At 38.4% G+C, this 16,302-nt stretch overlaps 1 protein-coding gene across 2 annotated transcripts in view; it reads right to left on the bottom strand.

Moving 5' to 3' along the window:
• The window catches only part of PDZRN4 (PDZ domain containing ring finger 4), a 352,510-nt gene that overhangs the window by 304,419 nt on the left and 31,789 nt on the right, over positions 1 to 16,302 (bottom strand). Inside the window, exon 1 of one of the 2 annotated variants that reach the window (XM_032347825.1) lies at positions 4,939 to 7,156. The exons of the other annotated variant lie outside the window; for it this stretch is intronic. Within the exon in view, the coding sequence (XP_032203716.1) occupies positions 4,939 to 5,052 (114 nt within the window). The 5' untranslated portion in view covers positions 5,053 to 7,156. Of the gene's footprint in view, positions 1 to 4,938; positions 7,157 to 16,302 lie in introns of those variants that run through there. 2 annotated transcript variants of the gene reach the window in all.

Genomic DNA, 16,302 nt, shown 5'->3' with positions numbered 1-16,302 from the left:
ATTTCATTATTTGGCCTTTACTTATTTTTCCAGGAGTTGAATATTGCTGCAAAAGGAACCAAATGAAAAAAAAGAGAAAAAAAAGGAACCAAATGGGATACCAGTAATTCAGGTGAGAAGGTGGCAGGGTTTGAAATATCACCATTGCTGTCGAGTCAAAGTATTAATATTTGGTTGTAGTACTCTAAAAGCTTATATTTGAACAATATAAAGTTATTGCAATCATCTAAAAAAGAAGTATTCCTAAATTCTTTCTTTATAATTGATAAGACAGACAAGACATGTTTAGGGATACTAATGCCTAAAGCTGTTTCTAATAGAGTTATAAAGGACTATGTGTTTAGGTAACCTTCCAACCCCTTCTGGTGTAGGTTACTGGGGTCACTTACACAGACTGGTGGCTGGCTTCAAAGCTGGAGTCTGAGGAGTGCCAGGAATGCATCCTTCCTCAGTCTCTCTGTTGGTTCACTTCAATTAGACTCATATTTACTCACTTGTGCTCATTCACATTTCATCTCTGAAGGCTGAGACAGGCTGTCTCTATCTGTCATAGGGTTAAATAACCATCTCCAATTTCAGGAGATTCAATGAGCTAGAAAATACAGCTCTGATCCAATCAGCTCTTAAAGGGCACATTTATATAGCAACTAAAGAGTAACCCAACATTGTCCATTAAGAGATCTGTGGCTGTGATTATTCCATTTGATACAAGACGGGAATACACACAGGTGAACCTCGAAGACTTCCTACCTATTCCTCATCCCAGAAACCCAGAAACCACCAGTAAACTCTCTTTCTGGTGAGATACTTACATTTTTTCAAATAAAAAGAAAATTTAATACTTTCCCCAAGAGTTCTTCCACATTGTAGTTACAAAGGTCCTTCTTCATAAATGGTACTCTCATACCCTCTTCCTAGGACTGGAGTTCTCCATCTTGAATAATACTTAAACTTTCCTAAGATAGTTTTTCTGACCAAAAATTTTGAGTTTTGTCTTAAACCTGGCTTCTCATATGTGTAATTTATGTGAAAATATCAACTGTATGCATTCTGAGAAGTTACTCTTTAAAAAATCTGTTTCGTTTGAAAGTAAAGATTACAGGTCTCAATACTTGCCAAAATCTTGTAAAATAAGGTGACAGTATTAGCCACCCTAATTACATAATTATTACATCATTATACTATAACCTATTACGTGTTAATATAATTACACAAATGTTTAATTATGGTTGTTTTATTATGAAATTATAGACTCCCTTAACTGGAGTTTCAAAAGGAAAATATCAAGATATATTATCAAGCAAATGCTTTCCTGGGGTGCTCAATACTTGCCTTCTTGAGGATTCTATTAATCAAGGAGCAACATTTCTCAATGATGGGAGTCCAGACAGAGCAGGGTTCTTTGCTAGATCTTGATATACACTTCTTTGCTATGCATCTCCCCCATGTGCCAAACATGTAGGAAGAGGAGGACCTTCATCTAGAAGCTTAACTGTGCAGTGACTTGTTAAATTCTAGGACTTACTAATACAGCTAAGGAACACCCCTTTACATATTCAAAACTGGCCAATGGGAAAATAACAAAGGGATCTTTTCACACTTTACATTCCAGGCAAAGTGTAATGCACTTTCCCTCTTCATGATCCTATGCGAAGGGACAGGTAAGGCTACCTGGGCATCAATTTATATCTGCTTTATTATGAAAGTAAGTATTCAGCAATAGTATATGAAGATAGCACTTCATTAAACTTAGGAATGTAATTTGAACACATACATTTTAGCATGCAGTTCCCTGAGCGCCTGGATGAGTCAGTTGGTTAAGCATCTGCCTTTGGCTCAGGTCGTGATCTTGGGGTCCTGTGATCAAGCCCCCCACTACCTACATTGGGCTCCCTGCTCAGTAGGGAGTGTATTTCTCCCTCTCCCCCTCATTCATGTTCTCTCTCCTTCGTTCTGTCCCTCTCAGATAAATAAAATAAATAAATAAATCTTTTTTTTTTTAAGACTTTATATATTTATTTCTTTGACAGACAGAGATCACAAGTAGGTAGAGAGGCAGGCAGAGAGGGAGAGAGGAAGGCAAGCAGGCTCCCTGTGGAGTAGAGAGCTGGATGTGGGGCTTGATTCCAAGATCCTGGGACCATGACCTGAAGGCAGAGGCTTTAACCCACTGAGCCACCCAGGTGCCTCAATAAATAAATCTTTAAAAAGAAAATAAGCATGCTGCTCCCTGATAGATCTGTAATCTGCAGCAGGTTTGCTGGCACAAATGGCATTCTGTGACACACCTCTGTATTTTTCCCCAAAACGTTTTAGAAATAGAATGTTTATGCCTGTGTTAAGAAACAAATAATACAAACACATTCCCTTACTAAAACAATTATAATTCATTAATTTTTAAATTTAATAAACTTCTTTAACTTCATTATAAGCAACATTTTTGAAACGTTTCTTTATTCTGCACTTCTCAACATAACTTCAACGCTAAGAGTTTTCAGTTTGCTTTACGTAGAATCATGAATTTTTGGTACTAGAACTGATCATAATTCAAAATCTAGTCTAGCAACTATAACTGACAAATAAGGAAATCACAGGTCTGAAAGTATGAGAATTGATCATTGTTATGTAGCAAACTAGGGTTGGGGTCCATGCAATCATAGCTTCAGGCTTTTCTCTCATATCTTATTCAGGAAAAAAGAAGGAAAGAAACCAAAAAACCTAAATTAATACAATTTTTTTTGAACATACAAATTTTGAACTAGGTATATTCTCATAAAGTCTAAAAAAAGATATCATACCTTACAGTATATGATCAGGAAAAACCTTCACTCTAAAATAATTATTCTCCAGGTGCATACTACCATCACTGACATCAGCAGAATCAAATTAAATAGACCAGCAACTTAGTTATCTTATCTTGTGGGGTTTTGGGGTTTTTTTTGTTTTGTTTTGATTGTTTGTTTGTTTTGTTTTTGCTGTTGCCTTTAGGTCAGAACAGAGCAAATCCAATCCTTTCTGCAATAAATGGTGTCCTTGGGAAATTAGGCAATGTAAATGCCAACAAATGAGTTTTTAAAGCTGACAACACAAAGGCAGTTTCGACATCGATATATCTTTCCCTAATAAAAACCTTGGAAAAAAGCAATTGAGAAATTTACAAAACCCATTAATGATAATAGAGCAGTCTGGTTTCTTAAGGGCTTATCAAGTCCAAATCAGCTCCTAATGTATCTGCTCAGCCCTAATCAGTGTTTCTCATTTAAGATGAATGTGCAACTAATGGAAGCAATGTGAGTTCATGAATGGATTTCTGTTCTATGTCTCCTCAATATTTCTTCTTAAAAACATATACATACAATACATAAGCACCTACACACTCCATTAAACCGCACGGGAGGGGACAGGAATTACTTTAAATTAATCTTACACTGGAGGAATTAGACAGCTCAAAGAAAAAAACAAAGAGTATACTGTTGTTTTTTAATGTGGCTGAACTACAAATTTTCCTGTCTCTTGGGTAAAAGATTAGCTATATGTTAAAATAACAGAACTACCATATCAGACTATGACAAATTAAACCAGTTACAAAAGTTGGAAATGAAAGACAAAAAATCTGCTTTTCTGAAAATGTGTAAAAAATAAGAATAATTTAAATATAAATAACTTCAAAAAAGACAAAGAGTTTTTAAGTCCACCGACGTAGATGATATACACTTTACTTGAATTTACCATCTTCAAGGACGGTCGGACCCTGTTTGTTCCACTCTATTATAACAATGTGCCGTCCTTATTTTTAAAAACCTGCCTGCATTTATAACTTATCAGCAATGATAAATTTTTTTAGTGATAGGCCAGTGGAGGGAAACAGAAATAAAAATAATCCAGGAAAGCAATAACCTAGACATCACAAATAACCCCTTGGGAATACACTGGATGATTTTAATTTTAGATTTTATAGGGGAGATGTACTTTCCTAACATGTGTTCTTCAGGCGAATATTCATTACAGCTCTACTGCCTGGGCCCAACCCCATGATGAGGAGAGGTTCTGACAAGGTAGGCAGGGATTTAAAAAAATCGCAACTGATAAAACCATAGATATTATGTCCTCCCGTGTAGTGGAGCATAAAACTCCCTACCTGTACATGGGATGTGCTATTATTCTTCAGCCAGAACTGGAAGAATATGTGTCCTTTAGTTGGTCAACAGAGAGCACAGGAGTTCTCACATCAAGCTGGGCTGACACAGTGCTCTCCCCACCAGCAATGTTTACTCTGTTCAAAAGTATGATCGGGTTTGTGATTTCTGGCCTTCAGGAGATACAGGGATGCTTTTGAAAATCAATTACTGTTGAGTTGTAGTAACTGTAGTAATTTTAATGCTGACAGAGCAATAAAAACCAGGTCACAAACTGTTTCTGCCAAAAACCACTTGTGGAAACTTGCTGAGAACCACGAAATGCACCAATTTTATGCATAACCAAAATTATTATGCCTTTAAGAAATGTAAAGTTGGATCCTGCTTAAGCTTCCAGCCTGAAAAAAGAGGCTATCCTCCTAGTGAGAAATGCAGAGAATGTCATTGGCCTCACCTAGGACCCTGAGGAAAAGTTGTTAATAAAGTGGAAGTCTGTCAGGTCTCAAGCTCTGGGAGTCCCCCAGGCTTCTGAAGCCCAGCACAAGAGGGTTACAAACGAAAATCCCAAGACAGTGGTGCAAGGGGACATAGGGTCTTAGAGCATAATGCGAAACAAGATGAAAGTGGCTACCAAAACCTGCGCTTTGAGATAGCAGGTAGGGAGTAAGACAAGCAAAATGTCACAGTCTAAGCGCAGCCTAGTTCTGGCAGGTTCAACATAGTGTATAATTATACCCACTCCTCACATTTACTCGAAAAGAATATCTAGTCCGGAATAAGAAAGCAGATATAACAGACATACCACAGAGCACCAGGAATTCTGGTCCTGATCTTGAATCTGACATTTCTGGTTATGTAACTTTTGAAAAATCCTACTTGGTAGTCCCTGTTTCGTTTGTGATTGTGAGCTTTTCATTCTTTCGTTGGACAAATTTCTGGGTGTCTGCTATAGCGGGAATCTCCAGGTTCCCTCCTCACGGAACTGAATGGGCACAAAAACGCAGGTTATCCGACTCAGTTTATCATGGCAAACAGAGGAGATCATGTGGGGGCATCAGAAAGTACTGCATGGTGTGGGATTTGGCTGAGGTAACACATTTACTTCTAACTCAGAGGAGAAACTTGTAAAGAAAGAGAAGAATCGTGCTGAATTATTCAGTTTTCTTTAAGGTTTGGAGTATTAGGCCCTATCAGGCTGATACTCCAGCATAATGCTCCTTCTGTCTAATTTTTAAACCCTGTGAAATTATCTCCATGGAAATAATTCATTTGCTCTACATGTAAACACAAAGATATTAAGAAAAATCACATTTCATTTGATATACTGGCTTTCATAGAAATAATTCAATGAAGTGTTAAGGGACATTGGTTCCTGAAACTATTCAAGAGAAGCTCAGACAACTTTGTTTTGTCTTTGAGAAAACTCATGCTTATACTTGTCAATGAAATTACAGTTGTCTGATTCACAAAAAATCAGAGCGTCATAGCCCCCTGTGTGTATAGACCTTGAACAAAAGTAGCTTTTTTTTATTTAGGAAGACGATAAAATGCTCCTGGGATTTTCCCCCCAATTAACACTCTAACCCACTGCACATTCTCTCTTTCTGGCAAAGGGGCTTTCAAAATACAAGACTAGAGTCACAGTTTTGTTTTGAGGTTTTTTTTTTTTTTCCCGACCTATTATATCCAAGTTTAAACAGAGTATTCATATAACACTAATGCTGTTATGAACTTTATTGAATAATCGCAAATTCTCAGAGCAGTACAAAAATTACTCTGTAGTCAGAAAGTCTGACTTATGCCCCAATCCTTAATTAAAATTAACCTTCAGCCTAAAGAAACCCTTGTGCATTCTCCTTCTGTGCTTTAAGTTAATTATGATGACATAATGGTGATACACTGATGAATGGCTACCCCTGTTCATCTGATTAGAAAAACACTTGAAAACATCTTCATTGGTCTCTGGTAGTTTCTGAAGAGGGTTGTTCATAACTTTTGTTAATAAGTAAATATAGAGCTCAGTCTTTTGGCTCCAAAGTAGTTCAATCTAGATGACTTTTTTTTTTTATTTGCTCCATGTGTAATATCAAAGACCTTTACTCTTATAATTTAATCTGTCATTAAAATAGTACTAGTAAATATCTTCTCTGAAAGCTACTTTATTTTTAGTGTATAATACATAGAATCAACTTTTGTGGTGTATACATGATATATGTTGTATGTGTTATGCAAGTGTGTGTACATTTTTGTTTGTTTAAGACAATATTTGTTTAAGGCATGACTTTTGCTTTTCCTTCCTATCTCAACTTCTGCCCCATATATGTATATACAATATATACACACACACACACTATAGCTCCTGATGACTTTGATATCTCAGTTTGCAGCTGGATAGGTCACTTGCAAATTACTTACTGGCCCTGACAAAACAAGAAGAAGCCAGAGGAGGCAATGGAGTTATTCAAAATCACTTGGGATCCGAGTTTGATCGGAGATACACAGAATAAACCTTGAACTGAAACAGAATTACTTCTGACTACCCCTTGACTGAACAAAATTCCCTTTTTGGAATATAATGAAAGTCATGTGTCCCCATAAGTCACTGTTACTTCAACAAATTTTATCGAACAGCTAATAGGTATCAGTCCCCATTCCAGGCTCTGGAGTTCTTAGCAGTGGATGAAAAACAAAAAGAAACAAACAAAAAACATGTACTCAAGGAACTTCTGATCCAGTAGGGAGTTAACAAGGAATAAATAGCTAGGAACACCATGCAGAGTATTAGGAGGTGCTAAGCTACAGAGAAGAAACAGGAGGTAAAGGGAGCAGGGAGTACCTGGAGTAGAGGGAGGCAGTTAAAGACAAGGTCAGGCACATGCACACCAAGGACCTTGAGAACAGCCATGAGGTTGGTGAGTGAATGGGCCATAGAAAAGTCTGTGCTATTATGCATATATAACGGCATATGACATACAGCATTGTTCAAAACTTTTCAAAATCTTCATGTTAAGAATCATAATGTCGGGTGCCTAGGTGGCTCAGTGGGCTAAGCCTCTGCCTTTGGCTCAGGTCATGATCTCAGGGTCCTGGGATCAAGTCCCGCATTGGGCTCTCTGCTCAGCAGGGAGCCTTCCTCCTCTCTCTGCCTGCCTCTCTGCCTACTTGTGATCTCTGTCTGTCAAATAAATAAATAAAATCTTAAAAAAAAAAAAGAACCATAATGTCAAATGGTCAACTCAAACGTTAAGACAACATTTAACCAGGTCCTAAGACAATGAGACCCAGAACAGAGAAACTGAGGACCAACAGGAATGCCCAGAAATAAAAGTAGGAAAAGCAGCCAAGTGGAGGCAGGATGGCTGCCAACAGGGGTTACCTGCCCTGTGGGAGCCTGGCTCTGTGAGGGCCCAGAAAGGCAGGAGAAGGCAGGAGACAAATGAAATTCTGAGATCCCAAATCCTAGAACACCTTAATAACTCTTACACTTAATATCCACTTAAAACCTAAGCTGAGAAGATGGGTATAGTAAAATCGAGGAGAGGAATGGCAAGGGTTTGCACTGATTCCCAACTGGGAGGTAAGGGCTGAAGTTTCTAAGTCCTTCGCCCCCACATTCAGTTGTCTCTCAACACCTTATAGCAAGGAATCATCCATGTTGATCTAGAAAGAAGAGACAGGGAAACTAGTTTCGTTTAGTTTTGTTTTTATTTGTAGTTCTTTAAGCTAAATTGCAAAGGTATTGCAAAAGCATTTGGATATACTGAATTGTAATAAAACTTTCCATGATCAAAAGGGTTTTATTTAAGGGTAATGTAAGGACACCTGGTGGCGCAGTCAGTTGAGAGTCCAACTCTTGGTTTTGGCTCAGATCAGGATCGCAGGATCATGGGATTGAAGCCCCAGGTTGGGCTCCAAGGTCAGTGAGAAGTCTACTTAAGATTCTCTCTTTCTCTCCCTCTGGCCCTCCCTGCTCTCTCTCTCTCTCAAATAAGTGACTCTTTAAAACAATAAAAATAAAGGTAATATATATGGTCTCAGAAAAATAATCACAATATAAAATGAATCATAGCCCCAAATCTGAACCCCCAAATTCTTTGCACATCATTGCTTTCAGAGGTTTTGTTTCTAGCTTTCTCCCTCACCCTTTATTGCACAACCACCAGAGCTTAAAGCATTAAGATGTTTTTCTTCCTGTTTATAGACTGAAATCACAACTGTCTCTATTTAGCTTTAAAAGCTAAAATGGTAAACATCTCTGCAAATTGTGGTAGTAAAAATTCGTCAGATGGACAGTATAAGTTCAAAGATTAATGTACTATTTCTTGATTTTAAAAAAAAAGAATACATGTAGTTTATATTATTTTCCCTAAAAATAATAGCACAACTTTTTTACATACTGGGAAAAGGAACAACGAACAGTCACAATGATTGCATAGATAAGGAAAAAATTAGGGACAAATCTTGCTTAAGTATTATGATGCTATTTTTCAGACTTATTCATAAGAAACCACGATCTCCATTATTACGATATTATGGGAGCAGTATTAAGATATTACTGCATAGTGGTTGAAAGCATGAGAGCTGGAGTTAGTCTGTTCAGGTTCCAATTCTGACTGAATTTCTGGTCTCCAAGTATCCATTTCCTCTTCTCATCTGTGACACTGGAATAAGACTATGGCCACTGCTATTGTATTTGTTCGACAGTAACATGTGATCTGAACTAAAAATCAGGAGTTCTGATTTCTCATCCCATCTCTACTATTAGTTAGATGTACTGTGCTAAGAAACAAACTTAAATTCTCTTCACTCATAGTACAAAATCGGGACAGTCTCCAAGACCATAAAAGATTGCTGATTCTGTGCTTCTTGAAGCAGAATTCTCTTGACTTGACCTTCCCTTTGTTCTTGAATCCACTAGAAGCACGGCATCTAAGCACGGCGTCTTGTCACATTTTCAATAAAACCATTTGAACCTGTAATTTTATCAAGTGTCCATGCACAGGAAAAGTTCACCCTTCACCACACTCCAGCAAATAACTGACCCATTAATCACGACACTGGTATTTAACACAAGACACTCTGAAAACTCTAACCAAAACTAATGTTATGTATATGTAAATAGGTGCAGTAGACCTGGCTCTCTTTAGCTGACAGACTGGATAGCACAAAGCTATTGGGCAAGTAACAGGAGCTTTCTGAAAATCAGGTAACCTATCTGTAAAATGGGGCAAATAATTAGCCCAAACTCCTCCTGCTTTTAAGGGAACTGAATGCCACAATGTCTGATGCTTAGCGAGCTCCTGAGGACTCAGCTCTAAGCCACAACCCTATGTGTCATCTTTCAGGTCCAACCACAGGCCCATGCAAAGCTTTGGCTGGCAGGCCTCCTGGGGAGAACCACGCAAGAACTAGTAGTTCTCTGGAAAGAGCTGCAGTAAAGGCCTCAAGTCCTCCTCTCCCCACCCCCTGGGCCAGCACATTTATATGGAACTCTGCATTCCTAGCCCAGGCACCTCCATGCAGAGGCCTCCTTAGTGGAGGATCATGGCTGAGACATTTTTTTCCATTTTGATTCAGTACCTTTCTACTCCTAGGCTTGCTCTCTCTGGGCCCGAACCCACAGGTCCCTAGACTCAGGAGTCCTATCTGAAGTCTTTGAGTGTGAGAAATTCTCCCCACCTGTGCTACACCCCGCCCCACCCCCCGCCCCGCACAAGGTCGTAGAGGATGGGTCATCCCCTGGGGATGAATAGGTCACTGGGGAGCGAGCAGCTCTTTTATATCTTTTGCTTGTACTGTTGCAGTAAATGAATAAAGGCTTAAGTCTTATGTTGGCTCATTGTCCTAATTGACCATATCCGTATCTAATTGCTCAACAGTTCCCAGCATCAATATTATTTTATTTGTAACATTTAGTTTAACAGCAAAAAGGGATTCTGATTTGGTATTTACTATGTGGAATACAAAATAATTTTACTTTTTAAAAATAAATAGAATACCATCAATGTACCATATTCAATGACTAGAGGGTGAGCTTTTGGAGAAGTATGTTATTCATCCATTTCTCCTACATTACTGGTTGAATTAAAAGGACACATGCACAGAGAAACAGAGAGAGAGACAGAGGCAGAGAAAGATACACACACACACACACACAGGGAAAGAGAGAAATAGGGAAGAAAAAAGAACCTGACTCTTAAGACTAATTTTTTCTTTTATATACATGTACATAAGCTATCACATAAATAACTTCAGTATTACATTCTAAACATTGATGGTAATGCTCTGGATACAAATAAACCCACCAAGTCTGTACTATGGGTTCCTTTATGGTGTTGGTTATTAAAGACTGAGAAGATATGAATAAATATCATAAAATCTACTTATTATGAGAGCTTTATCCAATCTTCATGATAGAGCAAAACTGAAGTCTTTTTTTTTTTTAAGATTTTATTTATTTATTTGACAGAGAGAGAGATCACAAGTAGGCAGAGAGAGAGAGAGAGAGAGGAAGGGAAGCAGGCTCCCTGCTGAGCAGAGAGCCCGTTTCGGGGCTCCATCCCAGGACCCTGGGATCATGACTGAGCCAAAGGCAGAAGCTTTAACCCACTGAGCCACCCAGGTGCCCCCAAAACTGAAATCTTAAAAATGTAATTTGGCTACCAAAAATGAGATACTAAAATATGAGTAGTCATAGCCAAGTTCAGAAGATACAAAAACAAAACAAAACAAAACAAAAACCCTAAAGACATACACTAGAGCTGTATTAGAATCAATCTAAGAGGTTATTTACTATAAAAATCCAGTTCACAGTATTTCTCTAACAGTTATAAATATTTCATTACCTTTTGGATAAATTCTTTTTTTTTTTAAGATTTTATTTATTTATTTCACAGAGAGAGAGAGATCACAAGTAGGTAGAGAGGCAGGCAGAGAGAAAGAGGGAAGCAGACTCAAATGAAGCAGCGGTCAACTGAAGTCTATCACACTTACGTGGGAAGGCCAAATAGACACCCTTCACTTCACTTTTCCTCTACGGTCACAGTAATTTGATCTCTAACTGCTTAAGTTCCAGAATCAGCTGACTTCCAAACCTGTATAGAGCCTTGAACTTCTATACTTTATTCTTTACCATTTTGGCCACAAACCAGAAATTCTTTCCCTACTTCATCTCTTTTTTTTAATCTTTTATTTTTATTTTTATTTATTTATTTTTTTTTGCCAGCTCATCAGAGCCAACACAGACTAATGAAGTTCTGTTTTTCAGCCTTTTAGAGATATCGATATATGTTCTGCCTCCCAAATGTGGGGCGATGTTTTGCCCCCTAATAATAGGGAAGGCCATCTCGCAGCCTTAGTTAGCTTCCTTACTATGTCCCCTGACCACTAAGTTGATGCAATCTTTATGTTATTATGGCACATCACTTCAAAGTACCAATTCTGTATTAGGATGAGTAAGTGCTTTGACAAACAACCCTCAAATCTCAGCAGCCTAACATTATAAAGGTTTCTTGATCATATAAAGTCCGAAGTGGTGTTCCCTGTCCAAAATTCCTCCTGAACCGCTCTTCTCCAAGCAGTGGCTCCGGAATCTAACCTCCTTCTAGTCTGTGACTCACCATTTTGTTATTCTTTGCTTTCTGGTATATACACAGGTGGGAATATGAGACAGACAGAGAGTGAGCAGGCATACAAGGACAACCGCATGTATGTTTTATGGCCAGTTCTGTAAGTAGCATTATTTCCACTTGTATTCCCTTGGCAGAATGCAGTCACAGAGTCCATATATATGCCAGGGCAATGGAGAACTGCAGTCGTCTAGCGTGCCCAACAAGGAAAAAGGCATGGAAATGCACAACATCGCCTCAGCTATAATTAGGTTCCAGGCAGAGTATGTAGGAAGATGGACCCTCTGGGTAAGCAGATGCTTTTCTCTACAGTATTTTGTTTCCTTCCAAGTTATGGTTTGAGTAGTCAAAAATACTCACATTTAACTAGTATCAAGGCTGAGACAACTGCTATGAATAGACCTTCTTGACTTATGCCCAAGTTTCTGAACTGCTTAGCATCTCCGACTACCTTCTCCTCATCCCATTCTCTTACCTCTGGGGGCTGCAGAAGTGAATGCCCACGTAGCATGTATTTCCTTGTCATAGTTGTACATACAATCCAAGTCAGCTTCTGACATCAGCTTCTCTCTACTCTTTCATTTTTTGTTCCATTTATTCTTTCAAATATGTATTCATTTACCAAGTGCTGCTCAATATCAAATACTTGCTTGAAGCACTGAGGACTCTTTATTGGCTGAATGTGTCCCCATCAAATTCATAAGTTGGAGCTCTGGGACACAGCATCTCAGAATACGAATGCATTTGAAAATGGGGACGTTAAAGAGATCAATAAGGTTATTAGGGTGGGCCCTTAGTCAGTATGACTAAAGTCCCTCTAAGAAGAAGAGATCAGGACACAAATACCCCCAGAAGAAAGACCACATGAACACACAGAAGGATGATGGCCATTTAAAGCCAAGAGGAAAGACCCTCAGAAAAAAAAAAAACCACCTAGCCCACACCCTGATCTTGGACTTCCAGCCTCCAGAACTGTGAGAAAATAAAATCTGTTGTTTAAGCCACCCAGTCTGTGGCACTTTGTTATGGAAACTGTAGCAAACCAATGCAAATCGTACTTAGCAAAACAAAACAAAAAAACGGATAAAAATCCTTGTGCATGCTTGGAATTTGACTTCTCCTCTTCTACCACTCTGCCACTGATCCCTAGGAGTCTACTACGCATTTGCAGCATGTATAGAGAGCACCCACACTGGTTCATGCTCCCTTTGAGAATGAATTCAGGCAGGTCTCTAAAGTCAAACTGACACACAAGAATCTCTAGAATTTTCCCAGCCAATGTTGTAAGTTATATTACCAGCAACCCACCATATCTAAAAATGTGCTGGAATATATAGAATTTCTAATACAATTGTTGGAAAGCATGATATAGCTCTAAAATATTCATTTGAAGAAAAAGATTCCATTTTCGGCAAAACCAGCAAACTCCACAGCTCACTTCTTATCCTGTCAAGGTCACTTCCTGATTAGTACAATCATAAAACATTACTATATGTCTTATCATCAGTAAACTTTGTCTCTCCCCAAGGCATGTTCAGGTTTGTTAGTTAGCGGCTCTAATATCTCACCTAACATATAATCCAATTTCTTTTAAGCATTTGCACCATTTAAAATTCAGCTTACCAAAGACATTGCCAAAGCTACAATCGGTTAGCAAAGAAGTGATGCTTACTCCTACTGCTAAGAATGTCAAGTTGCAACTTGTAGAGCTTATCACTAATTATTTCTCCTCCTTGATCTCTACTTTAACAGAAAAATATCTACAAAAAGATAGTATTTGGAAAAAATTTGATCTGCCTAGTTTTCCTTTCTTTGCCACCCCCATCTCCATTCTTGACCAAGCTCCTATTCAGTCATCAAAATATGTCTGAGGTCACATCCTTTAAGAATTCTCCTCAGGCTTCTCCTGGCTGCTTTCCACCATCTCCAGCTAGAAATAGGGCCTGCTTCCACCCTCTCTTGGGTTCCAGCACAGCACCTAAGACCCAGCGCTGAAATTCCTGGAAGGTAGTGGTTGCGTCTCTGCACACACACACAGCAGCCTCTGTCAGTGTATGCCGAATGAGGCAGCACTGATTTCCACGCATCAGAATATGATTGTTCCTAGATATCTGCTTGAAATTTTCAAAATATATCTACAGCTAATTTAAGGCTTATTTGCTTTAAGCCAAATATTTGAACTTACCATAGAGGAGTAGAAATTCAATTAACATGTGGAAGGAGCAGTAGACGGAAAACATTTGAACATAATTCAATCTTTACATGTGATACATATTTGCTAGAAATGAGTGGTGGTTTATAATAAAAGTAAATTTATTCTATATTATTTTATTTCAGCAGATACAACCAAATTATTTCAGTCCTTCCTTGGGGAGTCACTTCTTGCTTCCAACAACCATTACTGAAAGAACATAACACTCCAAACAGACGATCAGATTTTTATATTGTAAGCAGTTTTCTAGCCCTTTAAAAATACGCTGAAACCAATGTACCTGAATACAAGACATATATCAGAAGTGGATGTCACACTGGTAACTATGCAGATTTATAGTCCCGAACAAACTTTCCACCTTCAGCACTTCCAACATCAGTGATCAGGTCTACTCTGAAATAGTACTATTGTTCTTCAGACTTTGACATGTTTTCATTTTAGAACAGAGGGAACATAAGCAGGGGGAGTGAGAGAGAGAGAAGCAGGCTTTCCGCAGAGCAGGAAGCCCAATGCCAGGACCCTGGGAACATGACCTGCTCTGAAGGCGGACGCTTTATGACTGAGCCACCGAGGTGCCCCTTTAAACTGCATCTTTTACTTTTTTTCATAAAAACTCCCACCATCAGAACTTTTTATATCAACACTGGCACTGATTCTACAGTAACTTGCATTATAGTTGTATTTCTTCTTGTTTCCTTTTAGAAAATCTCTATAACAATTCCAAGAACTACATTTTAATTTTTCATTGCTTCATAATAGAACACTGCATATACCGGACGATAAAAATTATTAGTTGTACTGGGGCGCGTAGTTGGTTCAGTCATTTAAGCATCAGACTCTTGATTTCAGCTCAGGTAATCATCTCAGGGTCATGAGACTGAACCTCATGTGGGGCTCTGCACTGGACATGGAACCTGCTTAGATTCTCTGCCCCTCCCCCACACCTCCTGTGGATGCATGCAGGCTCTCTCTTATTAGAAATATATAGGGGCGCCTGGGTGGCTCAGGAAGTTAAGCCTCTACCTTCGGCTCAGGTCATGATCTCAGGATCCTGGGATCGAGCCCCACGTCGGGGCTCTCTGCTGGGCAGGGAGCCTGCTTCCCCCCTTTCTCTGCCTGCCTCTCTGCCTACTTGTGATCTCTCTGTCAAATAGATAAATAAAAATCTTTAAAAAAAAAATATATATATATACATATATATATATATACACACATTAGTTGTAAATAAATAAACCACATTAAGCCCATGCAAATGGATCTTATTGATTAGTACCAGAGACAAAATTTTATTTAAAATAATTGACTTTGTTATGCCAAGTCTAACAACCTAGAAGACACAGATAAATTCCTAGAAACATACAAACTTCCAAGACTGAATCATGAAGAAAAAGAATATGAACAGACTTTTTACTTGTAAGAAAACTACATCAATAATCAAAAACCTCCCAACAAACAAAAGAATGGTTTCACTGGTGAATTCTACCAAACATATAAAGAAGCATTAATACTAATCTTATTCAAACTTTTCCCCCCAAAAAGAAGGAACACTTCCAAACTCATTTCATGAGGCCAGCATCACCTTGATACTTTTGTTAACTAGTATAATTGAGACCACAGTTCTGAGACAGAAATGATGGAAGGAATGACTGCAAAAGGAAACAGAAGGAATAACAAGAATTTTCAGGTCCTTAACCAGTAACAGTAGTTGACTTTCATATAATACAGTTCGCAGAATATTTTCATGTAAATGATCTAATTAAATCCTCACAGCAACATCGGGTTTAGGACAGCAGGGTGTTAAATTCAGTGAGAGGTTTTTTTTTTGGTTTTTTGTTTTTTTGTTTTTTTTTAAAGAAGGCTGCTTATGAAGCTCGTTCAGAATCAAGGTGTGCTCAAAGAGGGTAAGTTGCAGACTCCAGGTATTCTAATAGGGGAGAACCATGGGAGAACAGTGGGAAAGAAACAAAATTGGGCTGAGAGGTATAATGAAAACTCTAGATGGTCTCTGCCTCAAGTGAAAACTATGCAAGTTATACTTCAAATGGATATATCAGGTATCTGCTAAAACAATTCCCTAACCTGTTTGTATTATCATCAAGGCAGACAAATCAGTTGAGACCTCAAAGATTATCAGACACACAGTTTTTGAACTATCAACCAGAAGCAAATTAAACTGAAATGATTTTTTTTTTAAGATTTTATTTATTCATATGGGACAGAGAGAGAAGAGATAGAGCATGACCAGGGGGAGAGGAAAAGGGAGAAGGAGAAGCAGACATCCTGCTGAGCCGGGAGCCCAACATGGGGCTGAATCCCAGGACCTAGA

Source organism: Mustela erminea, chromosome 6, assembly GCF_009829155.1.
Source record: "Mustela erminea isolate mMusErm1 chromosome 6, mMusErm1.Pri, whole genome shotgun sequence".
Lineage (NCBI taxonomy): Eukaryota > Metazoa > Chordata > Mammalia > Carnivora > Mustelidae > Mustela > Mustela erminea.
Note: the sequence above shows the minus strand (reverse complement) of the source record. Positions and strands in the feature narration are given on the sequence as shown.